General features: G+C 51.9%; 1 protein-coding gene across 2 annotated transcripts in view; it reads right to left on the bottom strand.

Annotated features, from left to right (window-relative positions):
- LOC102456459 (integrin alpha-D-like) overlaps positions 1-25,721 on the bottom strand; it is a 45,548-nt gene that overhangs the window by 9,685 nt on the left and 10,142 nt on the right. For both annotated transcript variants that reach the window (XM_075928898.1, XM_075928899.1), the window contains 20 exons: positions 25,240-25,393; positions 22,809-22,959; positions 19,105-19,253; positions 14,784-14,924; positions 14,307-14,513; positions 13,938-14,068; positions 6,355-6,512; positions 6,041-6,195; positions 5,755-5,886; positions 5,121-5,194; positions 4,686-4,827; positions 4,161-4,274; positions 2,191-2,270; positions 1,954-2,034; positions 1,728-1,806; positions 1,364-1,471; positions 1,047-1,130; positions 762-875; positions 464-556; positions 185-295 (listed from right to left, as the gene is read on the bottom strand). In XM_075928898.1, the coding sequence (XP_075785013.1) occupies positions 185-295; positions 464-556; positions 762-875; positions 1,047-1,130; positions 1,364-1,471; positions 1,728-1,806; positions 1,954-2,034; positions 2,191-2,270; positions 4,161-4,274; positions 4,686-4,827; positions 5,121-5,194; positions 5,755-5,886; positions 6,041-6,195; positions 6,355-6,512; positions 13,938-14,068; positions 14,307-14,513; positions 14,784-14,924; positions 19,105-19,253; positions 22,809-22,959; positions 25,240-25,393 (2,458 nt within the window). The remainder of the gene's footprint in view (positions 1-184; positions 296-463; positions 557-761; positions 876-1,046; positions 1,131-1,363; positions 1,472-1,727; positions 1,807-1,953; positions 2,035-2,190; positions 2,271-4,160; positions 4,275-4,685; positions 4,828-5,120; positions 5,195-5,754; positions 5,887-6,040; positions 6,196-6,354; positions 6,513-13,937; positions 14,069-14,306; positions 14,514-14,783; positions 14,925-19,104; positions 19,254-22,808; positions 22,960-25,239; positions 25,394-25,721) is intronic.

Below are 25,721 nucleotides of genomic sequence, written 5' to 3'. Positions count from 1 at the left end.
CGGAGGCAAAGGGGGAAGGGGAAACCAAGATGGACACGGGCTCATGGAAGGGGAGGGAGAGGGACGAGAGGTGACAACCCATGAAAGAAAGACCCTCTTCCCTCCCACACCAGGTAGGAGAGGGAAGGGCCCTGCCCTTGCAGTGCTGGGCTGGGTGCAAGTATCCAAACCCTGCCCCCCTCACCTTGTAGAGGACTGCAGTGATGAGAGCCAGCAGGCCCAGGCCTCCCACGCTGCTGGCCATGATGATGGGCAGGTTGTTATAGACCATGAGCTGCTCCACCACCGTTTGCACCTGGAGGGAGGAGCCGTGAGATGGGGACCCAGGAGTCTTGCCACCATCCACCATCTCTGCTCTAAACCACCAGACTCCACTTCCTTCCAGAGCAGGGACAAGAGACCTGGCTCCCAGCTCTAACCACTAGCCCATGCTCTCTCTATCCCAGCACGGTCACTCTGGTACCTGGCGCTGGACAAATCCCTCCTTCTGGGTGTATTTCTTCTCCTCGTATTCAATCCGGGCCTCGCTCACCAGGGTCACTTTCTGCTGCTGATTCTGGAACAGAGAAACTCCCTGTCCCTGACTGGAAATGACACCGACCCGCCCAGAGCATCACCCCAGGGGTCCCAGAGCAATTGACAGGCTGGTCGTACAGGAGCAATCCCTGGCCCTGAGATGCAGCTACCTCTGGGGAGGCCACCGCGACTGTTCATGAGGGGGGGTACCTCGCCCGGCTGGGAGGCAGAGGCAGCTCTCGTACCTGGGAGACCCACTGGAAGCCGACGTTCCCTTTGATCATGAACTCCAGCGGCTGCTGCATTTCCAGGGAGGCGATTGTGCACCGGATCTTCTTACAGGTGGCCACGGAGCAGTCCTGGGGTGGAAGAATATCACCGGGTGAGGCAGGGACGTGCAGGAACTTGGAATGGCCATGGTGGTGAGGGTCTGTCTGTAGCAGGAGGCTTTCCCCCAGCCCACCCCCCACTCGCTGTCTGTGTTTGTGCAGGGGAAAGGGGCTGCTGGTACCACACTGGCCTGTACTCACCAGCAGGGGGCGCTCGCTCATCAGCTTCACAAAGTCCTTGGAACCAGGTGTTCCCACCTCACTGGTGCACTGAGCCAGCTGGGGCTAAGCCAGGAGAGAGACATGGAGTTAACAGGGTGGGAAGAAGACATGGGGCCTTTCCCCTGCAGGGAGCCCAGCTTCAAGCCACCTCCAGAAAAGAGAACTGGATGGTTTAGGAGCCCCCTCTCCCCCCCCTCCCGCCCCCACGCAGCAGCCCATCACAGTAGGGGGCACCATGGGGTATAGCCAGTGTCACAGGGCCCATCTCACACACAAGCCCAGGGAGAGGCAGGTACCTTGGAGGGGACGACCTCAGAGGCGTCCCACACACGGACCCCGCTCAGCTCCACAGGGAACTGGAACGTGACTGACAGGGGGACGCTTCGCTGCCGCAGGTTCTTCACCTGGAAGAAACAGACTCCCCATAGGAACTGCAGGGAGAGGACCCACCAGCTCTGACCCCCAGGCCCTGGTTCCACCCCTCAGACCCCGCTTCCCTCCCAGCGCTGGGGAGAGAACCCAGGAGTCCAGGCTCCCTGCCCACCCCACCCCTCTGTGCTCTAACCCACTAGATCCAGCTCAGGCAGTTCCACCGCTGCCCCCTGCTCTGAGCCCCCCCTCGCTCCACCTCCCCCTCACACACTGTGCGACCGGCCTCACCTCGTACCGATGTGTCACTGGTGTGCTTGTCTCTGCCGCCTTGGTGGAGAAGTTGACGTACTTGGTCGACTCCTCGAGGCTGGGGGAGGAACGAGGGAGATGGGAGTGTGATGGGCGTAGCTGGAGGGTGGCAGTGGGTGTCATGTCCAGCAGGGGGCGCTGTGCTGCAGGGAACAGGAAGGGGCCCAGCAGGGGGCTCTCTCCCAATGTCTCTGCACAGACCTACCTGGTGAGGATGATGAAGATGCCGTACTTGACCAGCGCTTCCTGGTGAACCATGCGCTCAGTGAACGGGCCACCGTTGTCACTGGGGGGAGGGGAAGACAAAGGAGAGATGTGAGGAGATGCAGCCAGATAACTGTGCTGGGAGGGTGCACCACAGGTCTCTGCCCTGCCCTACTCTGTGCACTGCCCCCCCCCCACTGCCCCAACCCCCTTTCCCTGGCCCTGCACAGCCCCTCACCTGCTGGCGCTGGCCGTGATCTGCAGCCTGTCCCCCAGGTCGGCCTCAGAGGAGACGTCGAAGGTGGCGATGAAGACGGCCTGGGAAACACACAGGGGGTGAGAGAGTCGCTGGGCTCAGGGCCTGGGGAACTGCCAGAGACTGCGGGGGAGGGGCTGGCACAGAGGTTTGGGGGAGGGGCTGTGGTATGAACTGAGGATAAATGGGCCCAGAGAGGCAAAGCTGCTACCATGGCCCTGGCCCTGCCCAGCATCAAACAGCCTGAACCAGGTCTGGGATCCCGAGACCCCAGCCGGCTTCGTGCAATGGCAACGCAACATTAATCCTCCTATTCAGGATGCCAAAGGGGGGAGGGTCCGGGGGTTGAGACAGGGCGAGGTCACAGACGACCTCTTAAGGGTGATTCCCAGGGTACTGACAAGGCCACTGCCATTTGCCTTTTTGCTTTCTGGGGCTTCTTGCTTCTTGTGCTCGGCCTGCTCCCTGGTCTTCCCCAGCCGAAGCACCGAGCTGAGAATCTTGCCCCTCTCCCTCTACCCCCACCCCCTCACTGTGAGAAGCAGTGCAGTTTTGGGCCTGGCTTCCTGGGATTCCACTCCCTAAATGGGCTCTGAACTCCAATAAATTATTTGGGTAAGCCCCCTTGAACAACAAAAGGGAGAATGTACCCACCGGTTGCACCCTGGGTCATAATTGTTTACCCTGAGCTTGATAGTAAGTAAAAGTGATTTCATTGAGCACAAGCAGTAGGATTTAAGTGGTTATAAGTGAGAAAGGGAAGAGCAAACTGGATCACAAACTTAAAACAACAGAAAACACTTAGCTAATTCTACACAAACTCCAGTACAAACGTATTACAAACCTACGACAAACTCACCCTAAAACAGTTTCTTTCCTGGCCAAGTCTTCCAAACCAGGGCTATTCCTCACCCTGGGGTCTTTGGTTCCTTCCCTCGAGTGTGCCAGCCAAAGACCAAACACTCCTACATTCCCGCTGATTTTAAAGTTTCCCTTGTTTCATGGGGAGTCACCTGACCCAGTTCCTCCAACCACTGCAAAGACTTAAGGGCAAAAGGCTATTTGCATATGACTGCTCAGCCACTGAGGTTGCCACCAATGGAATCACCCTGGATGACTTTCATTTCCACATTTAAACCCTATAAAAATTCCATACTCCATCTCTACATCTACACTGGCATGATCTTGTGCAAATGCTCTTTAACGCAAGAGTTTTTGCGTGAGAGTATTTGCGCAAGAGAGCGTCTACACGGGCATGTGCTTTTGCGCAAGAGCATCCATGCCAGTGTAGACGCTCTCTTGCGCAAGAACGCTCCGATGGCTATTTTAACCATTGGGCTTTCTTGCGCAAGAAATTCATGTTGCCTGTCTACACTGCCTTCTTGCGCAAGAACAGTTACGCAAAAGGGCTTATTCCTGAGCGGGAGCGTCATAGTTCTTGCGCAAGAAGCCCTGATTTCATACATTAGAACGGCAGTGCACAGTATAGACAGGCAGCAAGTTTTTGCGCAAAATCATGCCAATGTAGACACAGCCTACAAGTCTTATTTTACACACAAGAATGACACATGCACCAAAATCAGATAAACAGATCCAGAGAATTAAGTCATGAAGCTGGATGAGTTATCTGAAGCAATTTCTCCCAAGCATCTTTGAGGTATGTACTTTTATGTCCATAAAGCATGGGGGGGTCCATCACAGAAGGAACAGGCTCTCCCTCGTTATCATCTACCCAGTGAGGCCTCGTTTCCAGCCCACAGTCTGGCCCCATAGCCTGACCCAGCCTGCAGTGAGCTTAGGGCTCAGGGCTCTGTTCGCACTGACTCTCCGGGCTCCCCTGGCGCTGGCCCCAGCACATCCCTCACCATGGGCTGGGCTACCCCGGTGATCTGCCCCCTCTGCTCACAGCTGGGCTCACGCCTCGGGGTTCACAAGCCAGGGACTGTCCCTACCTCGGCTCTGCTCCAGAAGATGGGGGGGTTGATGTGGCAGGTGCTGTTCCTCTGAGTCTGCTCCTCCGAGCTCACATCCGAGCTGCATTTAACATCCATGGTCTCACTGTAAGACTGAGCACAGGGACCAGCCAGTGAACGACGGGTCCCAGAGCGACCCCTGCTGGGCCCCCTGCCTGATCCCTGCAGCACAGCGCCCCCTGCTGGGCCCCTGCCTGCTCCCTGCAGCACAGCGCCCCTACTAAGCCCCCACCTGCTCCCTGCAGCACAGCACCCCCTGCTGAGACCTCCACTGTTCCCTGCAGCACAGTGCCCCCTCCTGAGCCCCTGCCTGCTCCCTGCAGCACAGCGCCCCTTCCTGAGCACCCTGCCCTACAACCTGCATCGCTGCACCTCCAGTGAACAACTCCTGGTGTTCCCTGATGAGCGTCTGCCTGCTCCCTGTAGAACAGCCCCTGTTGCAGAACCTCCATACACTTCAACCCCACCAGAGCCTCTCCCTTATGCCGGTCTGCACTGGGATACCTGGAGCAGCAGGACCCGGCGGTAGGACAGCGCGGCCGGGTAGGAGAACCGCACTGTGGTGTTGCAGGAATTCTCCCCGCGGTTCTGGATGGAGACGGTGATGTTGAGTTCTGGGGCAGCTCCCACCACTGAGGCACTCAAGCTAAGGGGAAAAGAAAAGGGTGAGCTTCTGCAGAGTAGTACCCTGCCTGCTGTGTGCCCAGCTGAGGATCCCAGCGCTGTGAGCTTCCCATAGCAGTGCCCAGCCAGAGAACACAGTGAGCCAATCATCCCCCCAGCAGCGCCTCCCAACCAGGATCCATCAGCTCTGGAAATCTGGCAAAATCTCCTACTGAACGTTGAAGATCTGAGGAGTGACTGAGCTGGACGGGTTCCCCATGGTGGGGGCTATTGGAGAGACCTGTCCAATTGTGGGGGGAGGATTCAGCAACTTACCCAGAGAAATTGAAGGAGATTTCTAGTTGGTCATTGCAGCGGCCATCAGTGCCGCAGTCGTTCTCAAATCGGAGCTGGGGAGAAAACCACGAGGGCAGGGTCAGCCTGAGTGACATTTCAGGGACCCTCCAGTTACCCCAGAAACTTCCAGTCCCTTCCACAGGGGACAGCTAAACACATCATCAGCCCCCCGTCTCCTGTCAAACAGACACACACGTCCCTCGCCTTCCACCTCCCTGCTCCGGCCAGCAGCAGAATCACACGTCTAGGGATGCTCTTGGTTGCAGAGGGCACGGGGAACAGGGCATGGAGCCGTCCCCTCTAGGGGCCCCTAGACAAAATACATTTTTTAAAACACATCAAAAAAATCATTTTTAGCCAAATATGTTTGGTTTTAGACTGAAATGTTGGGAGCTCTAAGGAGAAGTTGGAATGTTCCAGTCCAGAGGAGACAGCTCCATCGCCAAGGCAAACTCAGCATCGGGCTCTGTCACCCCATGGGGTCTGCACTCTCTACGGGGTTCAGGAACCTGCTGCTGGCTCTGAACTTTGCCGTCTCTTGATTTTGAACTCCAAGGTCACTGGATCGATTCCTGCCATAGACCCACCCTGGGGCTGTGCTCTGGGACCTTACCAAGCCTGCAGACACCAGCGCAGAGTCCTCACTCAGGACGGGTCTGAGGCTGTCACTGCCAGCGATGGGCTCCCCCGTGAGGGTGTAGTTGAGGCGCAGGGTGATGGGGGCCAGGGTGTCCTCAGGGCAGAACTGGAAAGACAGAGACATGTCGGGACCTTGAAGGGAAACGGAGGCTGGGCAGGATCCAGGGAGAGGTTTGTTCTGTAGGTGATTTGGAGGAAGGGGGCAGGGAGGGAGTGGCAGACACAGCAGCAGGGGAAGGAGCCAGGATTCCCACACTCACAGGTAACATTATCGGGTACTTCTCACATTTCTTCTCGATGCCCAGTTTCAGCTCCCTGCTCAGGACGGGGCCGGTGGAGCCGAAGGCAGCTCGGATCTTCCTCCTCCAGGGGTCCAGGGCCAGGCTGTACTGGATAGTGCTGGAGATCCTACTGCCTACAGAGGAGGGGAAATGAGGGACAGAGCGAGACTAAGAGTGGGAACCATGAGGGGAACTAGGGCACAGATGCTGGGGGCATTGGTTCCAACCCAACCCCAGGGCAAGAGAATAGCAGGTTCAGGGGGGAGGGAATCAGAGGGTAGGTTTGGTCTGACCTTGGTTGTCCCTGGTGCTCTTCGTGACAGTGAAGCAGATCTCTGCCCTGCTGGCCTCCGTGTTGAACTTCTCCTGCCCCTGGCAGTCAAAGGCTGAGGCGGGGATCGTGGGGGGCTGGAAGCTGATGGACACCTCAACTCTGAGCACTGGCCGGGACCTGCCATGGAGGAACAGAACCATCACCCAGGTGCTCCCTGCATTGGATCTAGGCCCCTTCTTCCGCAGAGCCTGCCGTCCAGCCTGGATGTGCCCCCAGCACCCAGAGAGAGGGGTTACAGACACGTAGCATTGCTAGAGGAGATGGGGTGGCAGAGAAGAGAGCAACAAAGCTGTCATTGTGTCTTTCTCCAGCATGGGGCAGCACACACACAGACACACACACACACACACACACACAGACACACACACACAGTGTAGTGCTGCTGTGTGTGACCTTGTCTATATAAAGGAAATTAAGAAACTTGGCAGATTACTTGTTCTCATTCCCAAAACATTGCCTCAAAGCCTCCCTGCTTCAAATAGCCCCCACTGTGCCCCTCAAGAGTTGTGGTATCTGACTGCTCAAAATCAGCATCCAAGAGATCAGCCTTAGCTCTCCACCCCGATGTCATCTTTTCACTCTTTTCGCACCACAAAGGTTATGGAGCATATAGCAGGCAGCTATGACCATTGGAATGTTTTCCTCACTTAAAGGCATCACCAGCGCCCTTTCAATCTGCCAGAGGCACATTCCTCAATCATACTGAACCTACTCAGTCTGTTCTGGAAGCATGCCTAGCTGCTGTCCGGGTTTCCCATATAAATCATCATGAGTCATGGGAGTAAGAGATACGCTGGGTCTCCCCAGATCACTATGTGCATTTCAATATTCCTCACTTCAATATTTTGATATGGAAAGTCACTGCTTGCAGCTTTCCCTTCAGGCCAGTGTTTCTGCAGATGTGTGCATCATACATCTTCCCAGAGTTACCATTGTTTATGTCAGCAAAACACCCAGTTACCCACAAGGGCCTGCAATACCAGAGAAAAGTGCCCCTTTTTGTTGATATATTCCATCACAAAAAGGTCCAGGACCAAAACAGGAATATTCATTCCCCCATCACCCTGCCGCAGTTAGGGAATCCCATTTCCACAAACCCATCCACTATTTCATGCATAATGTCAAGAGTCACTGTCAAGATTGTTCCCCACTCTGGTACTCTGAGCACAAAAGAAGGGGTCTGCAAGAAACCTTAACATACCTTTCCTCTGTAGACTTCTACTTAAAAGTTCCCCCAGGTCACAGATTTCCTGGCCTTGGAGGGTACTTGCCATTACCCAAGTGAGGAAAAAACATTCTTCTTGAATCCAGGAAAAAAAGCACTTGGGAATTTCTTCCAGGGGGCACCCCAAGCCTTTTTACCACAAGAGAACTTGAAAAAAGAAACCAAACTGTAACCCCTGACAGCTGATCTCTCAGGGTATGTCTACACTACCCCGCTAGTTCGAACTAGCGGGGTAATGTATGCATACCGCACTTGCTAATGAAGCCCGGGATTTGAATTTCCCGGGCTTCATTAGCATAAGCGGGGAGCCGCCATTTTTAAATCCCCGCTGCTTCGAACCCCGTGTAGCGCGGCTACACGGGGCTCGAACTAGGTAGTTCGGACTAGGGTCCTATTCCGAACTACCGGTACTCCTCGTGAAACGAGGAGTAACGGTAGTTCGGAATAGGCACCCTAGTCCGAACTACCTAGTTCGAGCCCCGTGTAGCCGCGCTACACGGGGTTCGAAGCAGCGGGGATTTAAAAATGGCGGCTCCCCGCTTATGCTAATGAAGCCCGGGAAATTCAAATCCCGGGCTTCATTAGCAAGTGCGGTATGCATACATTACCCTCCTAGTTCGAACTAGGAGGGTAGTGTAGACATACCCTCAGTCTCTGGCATGCATTCATAGACCTCCTATTACCTTCCAGGACACGAGAATCCAATAGTAGATTTTCAAAAGGCTATTTTATTGACAAAACAAAAAGATGTGCTTGGTCAAGCATACTTGGTTGCTAGGTGTTACAGAGCAACTGAGAAAAGTACAAATTAAAACACAGAGAATTATTTCCCTGCGATTTAGCTTTAGTTACAATGAGCAGGAGGGAGTGGAGGGAGGGGACACATGGACTTAGCACAGAGAAGTTTAACCAAACAACAAAACAATGAAAATAACCCGATCGCCTCTTGTGACAGACCGGGCCGCATCTGGGCACAGCTGAGGGCATCCGCTCAGGGCGAATTGCTCAAATCCGGGGCTCCTTACAGCCCCCAGACTGGTGACCTCTCCAAACAGGCCACAAACCAGTCCCACAGAGCGCTTCAGCTGCCTGCCTGAAGCCTCCCGAGCAAAACCCCTTCGACACCCCAGCAATATCCGTGCCCCAGATGGCCCCAGGCCTCATACACAGGTGGGGGGTCCTAGCACCCAATCCCACCTACCCCGAACAAGTTCTGTCTGGTTCCAAGAAACCAGCCACAGATCCCTGGTCAATTTACCCTCTGGATCTTACCCACAAATCACGCTGAGCCAATCCTTTAGAATCTAAAACTAAACGTTTATTATCACAAGAAAGAAAAGCATGAGAGTCAGGTTGTTAAAGAATAGTATGTTACATGCACCGAATCTCCCAGTCCTCGATGCAGGCTCTAACAGAGATGTTACAGCTGCTGGTTTAAAAGTTCTTGTTGCACATCCTAACATCAGGATGGGTTCACTGGTCTTCCGGGCCCTTCGATCCCTGCAATGCTGCCTCTGGGATGAAGTGCTGAGCTGAGAACAAAATGGCATCGACCACATGGCCTCTTTATACCCCCTTCCTGGCCTCTTCTGGTATGCAGCAAGTCACCTGGTCAGAGGCCAATCTCTGTGTTCCCTGCTGGCTGCTCTCAGATGACAGCCCCCATTCTTTGGGTGTGTCTTTGGCCCGTTGAGAGCCATTGTTCCTCAGGGCCTCGGTAATTAGCATGTCCACAGGCTCAGCCCTACCCAATGCTTAACCACATGCAGGGAAATCTTCAGTGTCCATACAAGTACATGCTAATAATTGCACACACAGACATTACACAAACACAAGAACAGCGTACATAGGATTATCAAATAATAAGCTTCTATTCAATACCTCACATGGCCCCCTCCTATACCATTTTTGGGGTACACCCCCACCTATGGGTGCATCAGTGATCTGGCTGCTCCCCTCAAGATCCAACAACGTGACACCCCCAACGCAAAACTGATGCAGGAAGTGATGCCAGTAACATCACTGAGGGCATCACAGGCCTCCCCAAACAAAATGGCGGTGTGCCTCAGTTTCCCTTCTCACACGGGACCTTCTGGCGGGAACCCTTTTTGTCCTGTAAGAAGTTCCAAAACCAATTACAAGTGTTAACCATGAAATAGCAACATCACAATGTCCCCTTACATACCGTCTGTCATTTGGTACATCTCCAGACAGATTACATGGGATTTTCATAAGATCATGCACATTGTATACCTTTACAATTCTCTGCAACAATAATCCATTGGTTACAAGAATTAACATCAGTAACAAAAACAATCCTATATCAGGTGTATATTGACATTCCCCATCATGCCCCTTCTTTGGCTCCACACCATTGCAGTTTGTGCCCTTCAGGTTCAACCTGCAAATCTTCTTTGTCAAAGCAAGTCCTACCCCTCCTCCCTGTCCTATGGGCTCCAGGCCTGAAACCTCTGGCCTGAACAAGACAAAGGGCTGGCTGGGCGTGACTCCCTGGCTCACAATGGCCCTGGAATTCTCCCCCTTCCCCCACTCAGTGGGGTAACAGCAGTAAGCTGTAGACTCCCAAGTCTCTCCTCTGTCCACCTCCAACCTCTGTTTCCACATGGAACCAGCTTCCCTGATTGATTATGAGTGTCCACCGTGTCCTGAGATGGGAGCTTAATCACCATCTCCTGCATCCTAGGGAAAGTGACCACACAGCTGTTCTGCTCTGCATACTTAGCTACACAGTCCTTTTCCTGAATCTGGGACACTAACTTCCCACTCTCCTCATTCACCTGGGAATAATCCTGTTCCACACACACTGACTTCCTAGCAAGCTGGTCACACACAGTCACTGGGTTATCAGCCTGCTCCAGTTCTCTGGCTGTTCCTGCCTCATCTGGAACAACCCTCAGTCCCTTGGAGACTTCACAACCGTCCGCACTGGATTTGGCTATATCCAAGTCAGTGGAGTCACTGCTAATGGACAAATTCTGTCCCTCAGGCACTGCAACAAGTGCCTCACACAACAAGCTGCTGCCTTTTACAGGCAGAGCTTTCTCCTGGATGCCTTTTCCAAGCCAGGCATTGCTACCTCTCTCAGTTACTGCAAACTGCTTGCTACAAGTACTGCCAGGACTCTCTTCCCTATGAGCTTCCTTAGGAAACAGTTCACCTTTCTCTGGCTCCACAGCAGCATTACCCTGCTGAGCCACAACCAACTCCTCCCGCAATTCCCTTACTCCCTGAGTTATCTCTGGCCCCTCAGGTGGATTCACAGATAATCCCCTCTCAGGCACACAGACAGACTCACAAGATACAGGGTCAGAGGCACCTTCTCCCCCTTTGCAGCTCTCTAGATGGCTGTAAACGTCCACACCATCATTAGGCACCAGAGTTAACACACCCTCATTCTCTCCTTGTGCCCGGGCTAAGGGGTCTCCCTGCTCCCACAGAGTCGCTCCCCCCTCTTCCAGCAACACAGCAGCATCAGGCACAATATCAGGGTCACCACTGTCTGGTCTCTGGGGTTCTGGTAAAACACTGACTGACTCTATCTGAGTCACCTCATCCCTCTCCCCAGCAGACACAAACCTTGGGCCACCCCCTTCCTGGGCCTTAGCCATATCCAGACCCAACTCTGGGACAACAACACTGCTCTCAGCCTTCACAGGCCGTGGGGCACCTTCCTCAGACACAGGAAGAAACTCTTCCCCACACACAGACAGACAACCAGAGACAGCTTCTCTCTTGTCCCAACACCCCTGGCTAGTCTCAGGCATACAGCTAGCCAGTGAGACAGCTTCCTTTACTGCCCCACTGCTACTTCCACCAGCCAAATTGCCAGCTTGCACACACTGTGCTTCACACAACTCAATTTCAGCTTGTGCAGGTTCAATTCCACAAACCTCACCAGCCACCAACTCCTCAACTAAAACTTCACTCTGGCCAGCCACTCCAGGCTGCCCCAGAGAAACATTTCCCTGACTTCTGGGCTCTTCCTGCCCTGGTTCGGATTCCAGCCTCACCTCTGAGGCATCAGACGGGCCCTCACCCACAGGATCACTGCCCCCTTGCACAGACACACAGCTATCTGCCCCAGGCACACATGTAGAGACACTTTCCCCTTGGTTACAGGGAGACTGACCAGCTCCAGGAAACTTTCCATACCCACTTGCACCCCCTTCCCAAACCTCCCTGTTAGCTACAGGTAACACAAAAGGTTTGCATTCACACATGCTTTGGGGTTGGGTCATCACATCAGCTGGGCAAAATACGTCTGCCATATCATAAGCACACCGCATACCCACAGAGTTACACATTGAACCTTCAGGAGGATACAGTCTCTCTTGTTCTTTTAGTCTCTTAAGCTGGAGGTCAAGTCTAGCATTTTCCTCCTTGGCTAGGGCCATCTTCTTTGCATGCTCTACCTCTTCTCTCCGCTGTCTCTCAGCATATTCTGCCTTTCTCTCCTCAAGTTCCCGATCCATCTCCTTCTGTCTCTTAGCAATTTCTTCATCTGCCTTCTGCCTTCTTTCAGCAGCTTCCTTGGCTCGCTTCTGATCCCTTTCATCCACATCTCTGGTTAGTAACAACACTACCAGATCTAGTTTAGAGGCCCTTTTCCTAAAGGCAATGCCTCTCCCCAAGCACAAATCCTTCAGAGCACTTTTGCCCAGACTCTCATATAATCCCGGGATCATCGCAGCGGCTCTTTAACCAACCAAACTCTCAACACCAAAAATCAAATTTAGACAGCGTGGGGTCCTGATCCCAAAGCTCAATTGACCAAGATCTGTGGATCCTGCCGACTACGTCACTGTGACGGACCGGGCCGTGTCTGGGCACAGCTGAGGGCGTCCGCTCAGGTTGAATTGCTCAAATCCGGGGCTCCTTACAGCCCCCAGACTGGTGACCTCTCCAAACAGGCCACACTGGGTTTAGGGAAACCCAGTGTGGCCTGTTTGGAGAGGTCACCAGTCTGGGGGCTGTAAGGAGCCCCGGATTTGAGCAATTCGACCTGAGCGGACGCCCTCAGCTGTGCCCAGACACAGCCCGGTCCGTCACACCTCTAAACAGACATTCCCCATCTACTCACGTATCTGTGCTTCAAGGTACAAGCCCTTCCATTCCCAGCATTCTTGGTAGCATGCTAGTCCTGCCTAGTTCAATTCATAGAGGGTATGTCTACACTACACTACTAATTCGAACTAACTCAATTCAAACTAGTGCATCTAGACCTAAAAACTTATTCAAATTAGCATTGTACCCAGAGTGGCCACCAGGGCAAGCTGGGAAGGGCTAGCCTCCCACTAGTTTGAATTCAGTGGCTACACAGCCCTTAATGCGAACTACTTAATTCGAACTAGGCGTTACTCCTCGTGGAATGAGGTTTACCTAGTTCGAATTAAGCGCTCCGCTAGTTTGAATTAAGTTCGAACTAGCGGTTTGCATGTGTAGCGCCTATGAAAGTTAATTCGAACTAACAGCTGTTAGTTCAAATTAACTTTGTAGTGTAGACATACCCTGTGTTCCTTCAACAAGTGGCTGAAAACTCACACAAAGAAAAACAGCAGGCAGGTCCCTTTCCATTCAAATGTCACACATATTTTTCATTGGTTTCCCTGGCTCCCTGCCAACACTTTCTAGCTACCTAGGTTTTACTCTTTGATTACTGAATGCTGGGATGTCCAGAAGAGGCCAGCACTCCTCCTACCCATCACAGTCACACAGTCCTTTGTAGCAGGACTCTATTCATGGCCCCCTCTAGTCAGCCCCCACCACTGACTTCATGACTTCAAACTGATTCACAACCAAATAGTAGAAGTTCAGAGTTACCAGCTTCCACATTGCAATCGTCACTGGTTTCTCTACCAAGAGGTTGGCCCTAATTCAGGCGTCATGCACTTCAAGACATGGAAGTGGGGCAAGTGCCGGACACAGATCCAGGAAGGTGGCTTTCTACAACCAAAAGTCCTGTGCCCATTGCTTGTCATCCCAGAGCTAGTATTCTATGATTCTATAGGATGCTGAGCTCATACCCATGATGCATTGCAATCCACTGCGCCTTACAACAATTCCTAGCTGCAGAATGGGGTGAGTAGCTCGATAGGTACCTTCAGAGCACTGTTTGCACTGTCAATGCACCACGTGTGACTGTGCTCTGAGGACACATGGAGCGTAGTGTGAACATGCAATAGTGATGAAAGTCCAACAGTTGTTGATCATCAACATAACGTCTATCAAAAACTCTGTGTGGTAGACAAGGCTTGAGATTGCCGTGTGGGGCAGGGCCAGGACACAGAGGGACTCACCTCAGCAGCAGAACCTGGCCTTGTGCTCCCACCACGATGACGATCAGCCCATCCCCTGTCAGGTTTGTCACGCCACTGACGGCCTGGCCAAAGTAGTGCAGCCTGATGTGGAACTGCGCCCCCTCGATGCGCTGTGGGGCAGAGAGAGCAGTAAGGCGTGTGGGAGGGATGGTTGCTCTGTACAGTGGACACCAGAGGGAAAGGGATAGGGACAGAGCGAGTGTCCTGTATAATGGGCACTAGGGGGCAGCAGAGGTTGGGGGATGGGAAAGAGGCAGCTAGGGTTTCATAGGCACGAGGAGTCTATGGGGCCCCATGATGCCACTTCAGGGCTGTGTGCTGACCCCTCCTTGCAGGAGCTGGGCTCACCTGACTGTACTGAGGGTTAAGGCCTCCCTTTTTCCCATGGAAGATGTACACGGCCCCGCAGTTCTCGTTCTCCATGGGGGCCCCGATGGCCACGTCCGTCTGTCCGTCCCCGCTGATGTCCCCGATTTCAGACATGCTGGCCCCAAAGAGCCCGGACACCTGCCCCATCTGCCCCTGCAGAGTTGTGCTGAAAATCAGCGTCGCCCCCTGCAGGCCCATCCAAAGAGACACAAGGGGAAAGGATCAGCATTTGCTGTCATCAGAAATGCCCACTGCCCGGCTCCTTTCCCTGGTCCCAGTAGCACAGCGCCCCCTAGGGCTGCTCTGGAGCATTGGAGCTAGTATTGAATGGGGGGGAGCGCCCCCTACTGTTTCCCTGCCCCCCCCCATGCTGTTGACATCACCGTCCCACAGCATTCCAGTCAACCAAGAAACCCATCACCTCCATCTTCCCCATTGCACTGTCCTCTTTCTTACCAGCCAGTCAATCAGACAGACATAGACCAGTCCTCCAGTCAGAGGTGTGTGGTACATGGGGGCTCCGATCAGAACCAGGTCTGTGTTCCCATCTCTGTTCAGGTCCACAGCGCACAGTGTGCTCCCGAAACGTGAACCGATCTGGAGAGGAAAAAATTCATCCCCTCAGTTTAGTCCCCTCCTCCCACTGGGACCCTTCTAGCCCTTAGGGGATAGAGATTCAGCCCCAATGTCCATTCCATCTGTAGCCTGAACCTCCCTCACCACAGCAAGTGGTGCCATCGCTGTAAGTGCTCTTGAACTCATAGGCAGGTAGATTTTGGAGGGGCTGAGATGCTGAATGTGAACTGTGGTGCAATTCCTTTTATATATTGGTCTAGCACAAGTCAACATTATAACAATGGCTCAGTTGGAAAATAAGTTTTGTTTAGGTGGCATGTACAGGCAGTTAGAGCTTCGAGAAATTCACTTTGTTACTGTTGTGTGATCTTTTCCAGACACGGTTACTATCACTAGTAATGAAAGATAGGACTATGCAGCACTTTAAAGACTAATAAGATGGTTTATTAGGTGATGAGCCTTCATGGGCCAGACCCACTTCCTCAGATCAAATTCTGGAAGAGAATTGGCATGACCATATATACCAAAGGAATACAGTGAAAAAAAAAGTGAACACGTTATAAAACTGACAAATCAGATTTAGAACAGAATGGGGGTGAGAGGGACGGTTAGTATCTAGGGGTATGTCTACACAGCAAATTTATTTCGAAATAAGAGCCCTTATTTCGAAATAACTAGCATCTACTCAGCCAAACTGCTATTTCAAAATGAATTCAAAATAACAGAGCACTTATTTCGAATTTGGTAAACCTCATTCTATGAGGAATAATGCCAAATTGGAAATAGCTATTTTGAAATAAGTGCTGTGTAGACACTTACATCGAAATAGGGGGTCTCCAGCCTTCCCAGGGTGCCCTGGTGGCCACTCCAGCCTCAACCAAGAACACTCCTCTCCCTCCCTGGAGCCCTTAAAGGGGTTGACTCTGGCCACAGTGCCTGTGCTAGCTCCAAGCCTGCCAGCCCACAGCCAGCAGTCACTGCCCCAACCTAGTGGCCCCAAAACATGAGCCAGCAAGCAACTGGCAGCTCAGCCCTCCTCCACTTCCCAGGAACAGTCTGCCAGCTCCCAGGAAGGTGGGCACCTTGCTGGTCCAGGGTGGAGATCATGGACCTTATTCAGGCTTGGGGGGGATGCCCACAACGTCCCTGATCTCCGCACTAGATGGAGGAACATGGCCGTCTATGGCAGGATAGCTGCCAGCCTGGCCACCAAAGGCCACATGCAAACCCAGGAGAATGTTTGCATGACAATCAAGTTGATCCACCGAGACCCTCAACCCTGAGCTTCCCCTCCCCCTTCTCCCTCTTGCTTCCCCCTCCAGCTCCCTCCTCCCAGGTTTCGCCCTCCCCTCTCCACCCTCTCTTCCACCCTCCCACCTCCTTTCCCCAGTCTTACCAGAGTTTCATTTCTCCCCCCAACCTAGTTTTGTTAAATAAAGAAAGTTTGTGTTCATGAAAATGCATGTATTTTATTTGATATCAGGAAGGGGGGTTAGGCAGGGGCAAGTGGAAGGACATGAGGGAGAAATGAGGCACAAGCCCCCAGTGGGGCAGACTAGGGAGGCTCTTAGTGCTCCTCAGGGTGGAAGCTCTCCCACAGGACCTCCTGGATACTGACAGCCCCCCAATGGACTTCCCAGATGGCAGCATGAAGAAAGTGCAGCCAGGCTCGCAGCAACATGTCCACGAGAAGCACCAGTGTGCCCGGGGCAGCTCTGGCTCCATGTTGCAGAGTGCTGTGGTGTCCTGAGTGAGGGCATTCAGAGCACACAGAGACAAAATTCTTTGCTGTCCGTCATCGAGGTAGGCAAGCAAGCAGGGAAACCTGAGAACTGGCTGTTATGGGGGATCCCTTTAAGCACAGGCCTCAGATAGCCTCAGACAGCAGCCACACAAAGTAACTCCTGGCCTGATGCCCTGCCGGACCTGGTTCCTGCTGCCCTTAAATGCAATTCAGAGCCCACTCAGTGTGGATGTGCTATTTCAAAATAGCAAAAAACTATTTCGAAATTCATTTTATGTATAGACATGTTATATCAAAAAAAGCTATTTCTAAATAATTATTTCAAAATAAGATATTTCTAAATTAATCTGTAGTGTAGACATACCCTATGAGATAATGATACAAGGGGTGATAATTGGGGAAGCTAGCTTTGTAAAGGGTAAGGTAATTAGCATCTTTGTTAAGGCCCATTCATAAAGTGTCAAATTTGACAATATATGAATGGGCCTTAACAAAGATGCTAATTACCTTACCCATTCCAAAGACAGCTTCCCCAATTATCACCCCAGTATCATTATCTCATAGGGTACGGCTACACTAGCTCGTTAGTTCAAGCTAGGTAGGGTAATGAGGGCAAGCGGAGTTGCAAATGAAGCCCAGGATATTTAAATCCCAGGCTTCATTTGCAACTCTGCTTGCCCTCATTACCCCACCTAGCTCGAATTAATGAGCTACTTTTGACATACCCTTAGATATTAGCCCTCCCTCTCACCCCCCTTCTGCTCTAAATCTGATTGGTCAGTTTTATAATGTGTTCACTTTTTTTCCCATTGTATTCCTTTGGTCTATATGGTCATGCCAAATCTCTTCCAGAATTTGATCTGAGAAAGTGGATCTGGCCCACGAAGTCTCATCACCTAATAAACCTTCTTGTTAGTCTTTAAAGTGCTTCATAGTTCTGACCTTCGTTTCCGCAAGATCAGACTAACACGGCTACATCTCTGTTACTATCACCAATAGTGGGAGAGGTCCAAGTTGGATATTAGGAAAAACTATTTCACTAGGAGGGTGGTGAAGCACTGGAATGGGTTCCCTAGGGAAGTAGTGGAGACTCCATCCCTAGAGGTTTTTAAATCTCGGCTTGACAAAGCCCTGGCTGGGTTGATTTAGTTGGGATTGGTCCTGCCTAGAGCAGGGGGCTGGACTTGATGACCTTCTGAGGTCTCTTCCAACTCTATGGTTCTATGATTCAGTAGCTGCATAAACTGACGTGGTGCCTAAGTTTCTTCAGTAGAAGTTTCTTTGTTCCTGTCTCAAGGGCAGGTCTGACTCTAAACATGCAGTTGCCTGGTGGCATTTCCCCACATCCCACCCAGCATTGTCCACAAACTGGGATACGACAAGGACTCCTCCACCTCTGGTACATTTGGTCGTTGGGGAAGGGGTGGACCAGAGCTCTGGTATTTCCCATATCAGAGCCCTGACCTCTGACCTGTGGGATATGCTCATGTGGACTCCTTCAAACTCCCCTGTCAAAGTTGTTCCATTTCAAATGACTAATTCAGTCTCGGTTGGGCCACAGAACATGTGCAAATGACAACGGCTCCATGCCCAGTGGCCAGAGCACTCCCTGAGAAAGGGATGATCCCTGCTGAAAGCCTTCTCCCTAATCAGGGATTTGATCAGGCGCTGTCCAAGTCCCAGATAAGGACTCTACAGAACGGGGGGGGGGGGGGGGGGGCAATAATTTTTTGCTGGGGACGACTTCAAAACTGTTGAAGTGGCCCTGGGTCGCACCAGAAGGGGCAGGGCCTCAAATGGAAGAGGTGGGATCCGGATGCTTTAGGATTCACCCACGGACCACGATTGGTCTGGGGTTGGGGGGAGTCCCTTTGCCCTCCTTTCCCACTAAGCACCCCTGCCCCGGTGGTGAGAAGAGTTTCTGTGCTCCCCCACCCTCAGGCTAGCCACGGTCTGGAGGCAGGGGAGCATGCAAAGCGCCCCGTGCTCTTGGCAGGGAGGAGGAAACTTTGTGCACTTCCCCTTGCCCCCAGGCCCTAATTAGCCTGGGAGCGGGGGGAGCGGCAGGGCCTCTGAGGGCTGGATTAACCCACTTGCTGGGCCAGATGTGGCCCACGGAACCCTTTTGCCCACCCATGCTACAGCGGGAAAACCTCTCTCGTCTCCATCAGCTGGTTTGTGAAGATCTTGGCAGCTCTGAGCATGCCTGTTGGATGAGGCACAACCGGTGAATTAGATGGAAGAGCGCCCATCATTCCTCCATGCATCGAGCCAGGCACGTGCAACTGGCTCCTTGCAGCATCACAATGCTTAAATCCATTGGTGGGTCTGGTTTATCCCCTGCCTGCGGCTCTCTCACTGAATTGCTGGTGAAGGTGAAGCCAAACACAAACATTACAAAATGTCAACATGTATCCACTTCCACCAGCCCCTCCCCACACCCACATTCCATATTACCTGCTCTCCCAGCAGCTCCAATTGGGGTACCCATCCCTCATCCTTGGCACCTTGGCTGAACAGGATGACTTTGCCGATGCAGTGGCAGAGAGAGATCCCAACCACGTAGCTACTCTGCCCTTTGTCTGTGATGATCTCAAATGAATAACCTCAAAGGAAAAGTGAGACACAGGGAGGTGAGATGGGAAACAGCCAGGCAACTATATGACAGGTTGGGTCTCCCTATGTGGGATGCCACCTGATGTCCTGGAGTTTCACTGAGGGTACATCTACACTAGCCCCTTAGTTGGATCTAGGGAGGCTAATGAAGGCGACCAAAATTGCAAATGAAACCCGGGATTTAAATATCCCACGCTTCATTTGCGTGTTCCTGGACGGTTGCCATTTTAGAAATTGACTAGCCCAAAGTAACTGCCCGCGTCTACACGCGGCAGTGAAACAGGATTCCGATTTAAAGCCCTAAATCGAATTAGCTGGTATTCCTCATGGAATGAGGTTTAGGGGACTAGTGTAGATGTACCCTGAATCTGTGGCTGCACCTGCCTGGATTCCCTCTTCCTATTCTGCTGAATTAGGCTTTTGGCCTCTTCCTAAGTAGGACACACCTACTGCAGCTGCAGACACAGACTGAAGTCAGTTCTGTGTGACAGGACTCACCTGGAACTCACACACATATTTTTTTGGTGATAAACACAAAATCCTCCTGCCTTGCTCTGTCTAGAAAGGCCTGCGCTGCACAAGCTCATCAAATTCACCCTCTCCCTCAATGTGGAGAAGGGTCTGCACAGCTCCTTGCGCCTCCCAGACATGAATTGCACAAACTGGCTTATACTATAACCAAGATTTAAGTTTATTAACTACAAAAAGTGAATGTTTTCTTGAGGATTAGAGGGGAGAGCAAACAAAACAAAGCAGATCACCCGAATAAATAAACAAACTGCCAACTGCGCTGAGCACACTAGACAGGTAAGTCAGAAATAGGGAGATTTCTCACCCTGAGTGAGAAACAGGCAGCAAATTCTTAAGGCACAAGTGGCCCTGGCTTTCCCAGGCTTCCATACTCAGCTAAAAATCCTGCCAGCCTGGGACCATCACTTCCCACAGTTCAGTCCTTGCCCCTCAGGAGTTTCCAGGTGTGTTGTTGTAGGGAGAGTGAAGCTCCCTCCTTGATGTCATTGTCCCCTTTTTAAATCTTCCTCCCACTTGCTAGAAACCTCTTTTGCTGGGACCTGGGTCAGACAGTTCCCGTTGTGTCCTGCTATCGCAGAGAGGTTTCTATTGTACCCAAGTCCTGGGGTAACCTGGTGCTTGTGCGCACTGCTCCAGTGACATTGTTTGGCCTTGTACTGTTGTACCCGGAAAGCTGCTGCTGGGGGTGTTGTGAACCTCACCACATGTTTCAGAAACCCGTACACAGCCAACCACCACAGCTTCCCACACAACAACGACACAAACTATCCAAGGAGATGCCCATGTTTAGCAGAGCAAAACTTTTAGAATGATCCCTCACAGGACACCCTAGGTACAAACAGTTCCTCCTTACATGACAGCGGGGGATATGAGGGTGTCACAAACGGGGGGGGGGGGGGGGTAACAGGTCTCAGTCAGCCACGGGGGGGGGGCCAAAGCACAGCGTGGGATGGCTCTGTTTAGATGCAGCTGTTGTGATATGTAAAAATTAACAGGTCTGAAATGACTCTACATTAGTGTTTCAGGGATCAGCCACAGCATTACCCTCTAAACATGCTTTTTCCTTTTGTTTTTTGTAGTTTGGGAAGATAGATTAAGTGTCCGGTCAAACCCAGTATTATCCTTTCTGATGTATAAACATATTCTCTCTCTTCATTCTTGTAGCCTCTTTTGTTATGTCTCTTGCTTATCCTCATTGGCTCTGCATAACCCCTCTTCAGGGTCAAAAACCTCGTAATCTCTGTAGCCTGTTACTATAGTTACTTTACTATAGAAAAATGTTGATTAAATTAGAAATTCTGTAAATAGTAATTCGGGATGGGTATAATCAGGGCTCGACAAATTATACCATCTACTCACTCGTAGCGAGTTGATTTCAGCTGCGTGCCCCGTTCATTCACGGTGCACGCATGCGCAATGCGGCTCTTGCACATTCGCAGTACGGGGCTGGTAAGCGGTTTTCACCACCAGTTGTCAAGCCCTGGGTATAATTGTATTCATTATTTGCTTATTAATATTCATTTTATGGGAGTTAACATTACTCAATAAGGCTGTGTCCAGACTCCATGCCTCCGTCGACGGAGGCATGTAGATTAGCCAGATCGGAAGAGGGAAATGAAGCCGCGATTAAAATAATCGCGGCTTCATTTAAATTTAAATGGCTGCCCCGATCTGCCGATCAGCTGTTTGTCGGCAGATCGGGAGAGTCTGGACGCGATGCCCCGACAAAGAAGCCTTTCTTCATCGACACAGGTAAGCCTCGTGAAACCAGGCTTACCTGTGTCGATGAAGAAAGGCTTCTTTGTCGGGGCATCGCGTCCAGACTCTCCCGATCTGCCGACAAACAGCTGATCGGCAGATCGGGGCAGCCATTTAAATTTAAATGAAGCCGCGATTATTTTAATCGCGGCTTCATTTCCCTCTTCCGATCTGGCTAATCTACATGCCTCCGTCGACGGAGGCATGGAGTCTGGACACAGCCTAAGGTTTTAGTAAAAGTAGTGATAGACATATGAATTGACATACTAAAGAGATAAAAGGATATGACTAATGCCACTCGGACAGTATGTTGAATGTCTGAGGTAAACGTGCGTGGGCAATAAAGCAATTCCGTTTACCCATCTGCTCGTCAGTCACCTGTTTCCTCTCTAACAGCAGCCATCTCATAGAATCATGGCATCATAGAACACTAGAACTGGAAGGGTCCTTGAGAGGTCACCGAGTCCAGTCCCCTGCCCTCATGGCAGGACCAAGCACTGTCTAGACCAGTGTTTCTGAAAATGTTCAGCGGGAACACGTAGAGAAACACATTAACTGGCTGCCCCGGTTTGTTTATTTACAGGTGCTGTGGCCGTGGAGCCTAGCAGCTCCCATTAGCTCCGTTTCATCCTTTGCAGCCAACGGGAAACAGGGAAAGCAGCATGGGCTGGGCCACCACTTCCCGCTGCTCCTCTTGGCTGCAAAGAGTGAAATGGAGCCAATGGGAGCGGCACCAGTAAATAAAGAAACCAGAGCAGCCAGTTAATGTGTTTCTCTAAGTGTTCCCACAGAACACTTTCAGGAAAACTGCTCTAGACCCTCCCTGACAAGTGTCTGTCCAATCTGCTCTTGAATATCTCTAGAGATGGAGATTCTACAACCCACCAGGCAATTTATTCCAGTGTTTGATCACCCTGACAGGCAGGAAGTTTTTCCTCATGTCCAATCTAAACCTCCCTTGCTGCAGTTTAAGCCCATTGACTGTGAGTGTGAGGAGCGGGGGCTGTTTAAACAGGAGAGGGGGAATCTTTGGGTTTGTTTTTACTCCGATAAGCATCTGGCTATGTTGATGTCCTGGGGATGTTGCTGAAACTCGGCTTCCCACTGCTCCCATATGGGTATGTCCCACCCGCCCACTCTCAGGCTCACACCGCTCCCCCCTCTGGATTCCCTGCTGCTCCCTGTCCCATCTCAGCCTGGGAAACCCATCTCTAGGGGCCCAGGGCCAAGGTGACCCCAACTCCCAGATCTGGTACCTTGGATGGTGAAGATTTTCTTCTGCAGCTTGTTCTTGATGCACTCAAGGGCGCCAAAATTGTCCACCCGCAAGACGTGCCGGTAGCTGGGCTCAGAGGCGATTTCACGGAGCTCCTGTTTGGAGGTATCATTGGAGAAGGCAGAACCGACCTTCACGGAGTAGAGGGGGGTGCAGGAGAGACCAGAACATGAGCGTCAGTCACAGCTGAAAGTCCTGGACAAATAACCCCGCCCCCGAGCCCTGTCTCAGTCAGAGCCACGTGCTGCTCCGCTGAGTGGGGGGAGGGTCCCATGGGGCAGCTTGGGACAAGTGTCTCTGTGGTGAGAGGAGAGGGGCCCACAAGCCTAGAGTTATGGAGCCGGCCCCATTTTAGCACCAAGTTCCATCGGTTGTATCGGCAGCAGGGCACAGGCGGCTTCTTGCCATGAGGATTATTAACCCTCTGGGGCCTACATGACTGAGTGCCCAGGGCGCAGGGAGGGATGAGTGTGGGCCATGTCTCTGGGGGCGCCTCAGGGTGGGGTGAAGGGATGGGACCACTGGGCTAGTCTGGGTGGGTTGTTTGCAGCCAGTTCTGCAGTGAAGTGCAAGCACCTCCCAGTCGCTGGGCCCGATGTAAGCAGCAGACGAAGATCTAACAAGATCCAATGGCTGGAAGGGGAATTTACACCAATTCTGATTGGAAAGAAGGTGTCAGGTATAACTATGAGGGGAACTAGCCACTAGAGCAGCTCACCATGGACTTTGGTGGGTTCTCAACCCTGGCAATTTTTCTCCCCAAACTGGCTGGTTTTCTGAAAAAAAACTGCTCTGGATTATTTGGAGCAGTTGTCTGGCCTGTGATTCCATGGCAGCTCTGACTAGATTGTCGCAAAAGTTCCTTTTCCCCTGGGAATCTGACTCTACACCTCAATTGGTTGATATTGGGCAGCTTGTGTCAACCTAACTCTGCAAGGTGACGTCTACACAGCAGAGTTATTCTGAAATAACAACGTTCGTGTCTGCTCATAAGCAGTTATTTTGACATCATGTCGAAATCATGTTGAGCAGAAGGACGGCTTACCCCGACTCCTGTAACCCTCATTGTACGAGGAGTAAGGGAAATCAGGGGAAGAGGGCTCTCTCTCACAATAACTGTGTAGGCAATGCCAAAAGTCAAAAGAAGCTATTTCGACGTACGCAATGCAATTGCATAGCTCAAGTTGCACAGCTTATTTCGAGTTTAGCCCTGCTGTGTAGACACGGCCTACGTGGCTACACTGAACTGTAGCACTCACCAGTGTAACTCACCCATTACTGGTTGAACCTCTCTAATCCAACACCATTGGGACCTGACCGGTGACGAAGTCAAACATTTGCCAGACCATGGGAGGTCAGTATTGTCCAGCAGCATTACTAACACTTCCACTACTTACTGGGCTCTTACAAGACATTTTGGGGTAATTATGAGCAAAATAAAAGCACAGAGCACTGAGAGCCAGGACTGGTGGCTCTAAACAAACTTTATGGGACTGCAGAAAACTTGGCCACGCCCATGGAAAGCTGACATCTGGATAACCAAAATCATGCTGGGCCACAGATGTTGCTGGACCAGAGAGTGCTGGACTACAGAGATCCAACCTGCACATTGACTTAACTCCACATCCACAAGAGGCCTTGGCTGCTGCTTGATCGATCTATTTCGGTTAATACTGTGCTCATATAGGCACCATGTGGCTTATATCACCTAGGGCTTTGGCAATTGGCCATGAACCTTCAGCAGCAAGTGCCCCACAGTACCCCACACTGACAGTTAAGTGGGTACAAGCGCCCTGGTGAGGAGCCGCACCGCCGACAGGAGAGTGATGTGGACGTGAAAACCCAATTTAATTACGGCGCTGGCTGTGGGACGATGTAACTCAATTCGACTTAGGCGTGTCGTGTAAACCTGCCCTTTGTCTCCTAAGGCCCATTTCAATCTCTTCGGCCCAGCAGTTTAATGGAGATCAATGTCAAGTGACTGAGACCAGTTTGCGGAGGATCGGAGCCGCTGTGTGAGCCCCAGGGCGTGTGCAAAGGAGACTTTATAAGAGCCGGGTGACTTTGCTGTTTAACTGGGGGGGGGCTGTCTCTCAAGAACCCCTACCTCAAATGATCCCAGATTTGGACCCCAAGCCCTAACCTGTGTCTCCAGGAGGCAAACAACATTTCATGGCCATTGGAGTCAGCATGTGGAAAACGTGACGTCTAAACTGGAAAGCACCTCTCAAGTCCAACAGCAGGAGTTTCCGCTCTTCTATAAAGTCGCACATTGGCTCAGTGACAACCCAGCCTCACTTTTTCTCCCTGACTTGATGGGAACCCCCCGTCCCCCCCCCCCCACACACACATCCCATGTCCCTAGACATGGCCTAAGACCCACACCCGCTCTCTGCCCAGCTGCGGCTCACCCCGACGGCATAGCGAATGATCCCCGCTCTCTCCGCCTCGGGAATAACGTCTGAATAAGAAAGTGGGTCTTGGTTTTTCTGCCCATCTGTGATCACAATGAGAACCTTGGTGGCCTCCTCCCGAGCGCTGTTCCCAGAGGTGAACAGCTCCTGCCTGGAAAAGGGAGGGCGGGAAACCATCGGAGGGTAAGAGACACACAACCACACCTCGCTCTCATCCACTGCTTTGGCGTTGTTGATCGCAAAGTCCTATACAAGAGAGGTCAGTGTCTCTATCTCTTTTTTGCTGATGGGGAAACTGAGGCAGGGGCAGGGATGTAACTTGGTTAAAGTCACACAGGAACAGAGGCTCAGGACAGGCCTCAGAACCCTGGAGTCCTTGCTCCTGGCTCTGCCCTAACCTACTAGTGCCCACACCCCTCCCAGAGTCAGGGACAGAGCCCAGGGGTCCTGATGCCCAGTGTCCCCCCCACTCTAAATAT

The sequence above is a fragment of the Pelodiscus sinensis genome, chromosome 4, assembly GCF_049634645.1.
Source record: "Pelodiscus sinensis isolate JC-2024 chromosome 4, ASM4963464v1, whole genome shotgun sequence".
In the NCBI taxonomy this organism is placed as follows: domain Eukaryota; kingdom Metazoa; phylum Chordata; order Testudines; family Trionychidae; genus Pelodiscus; species Pelodiscus sinensis.
The sequence above is the reverse complement of the archived record's forward strand: the minus strand, read 5'-3'. Positions and strand labels throughout refer to the sequence as shown.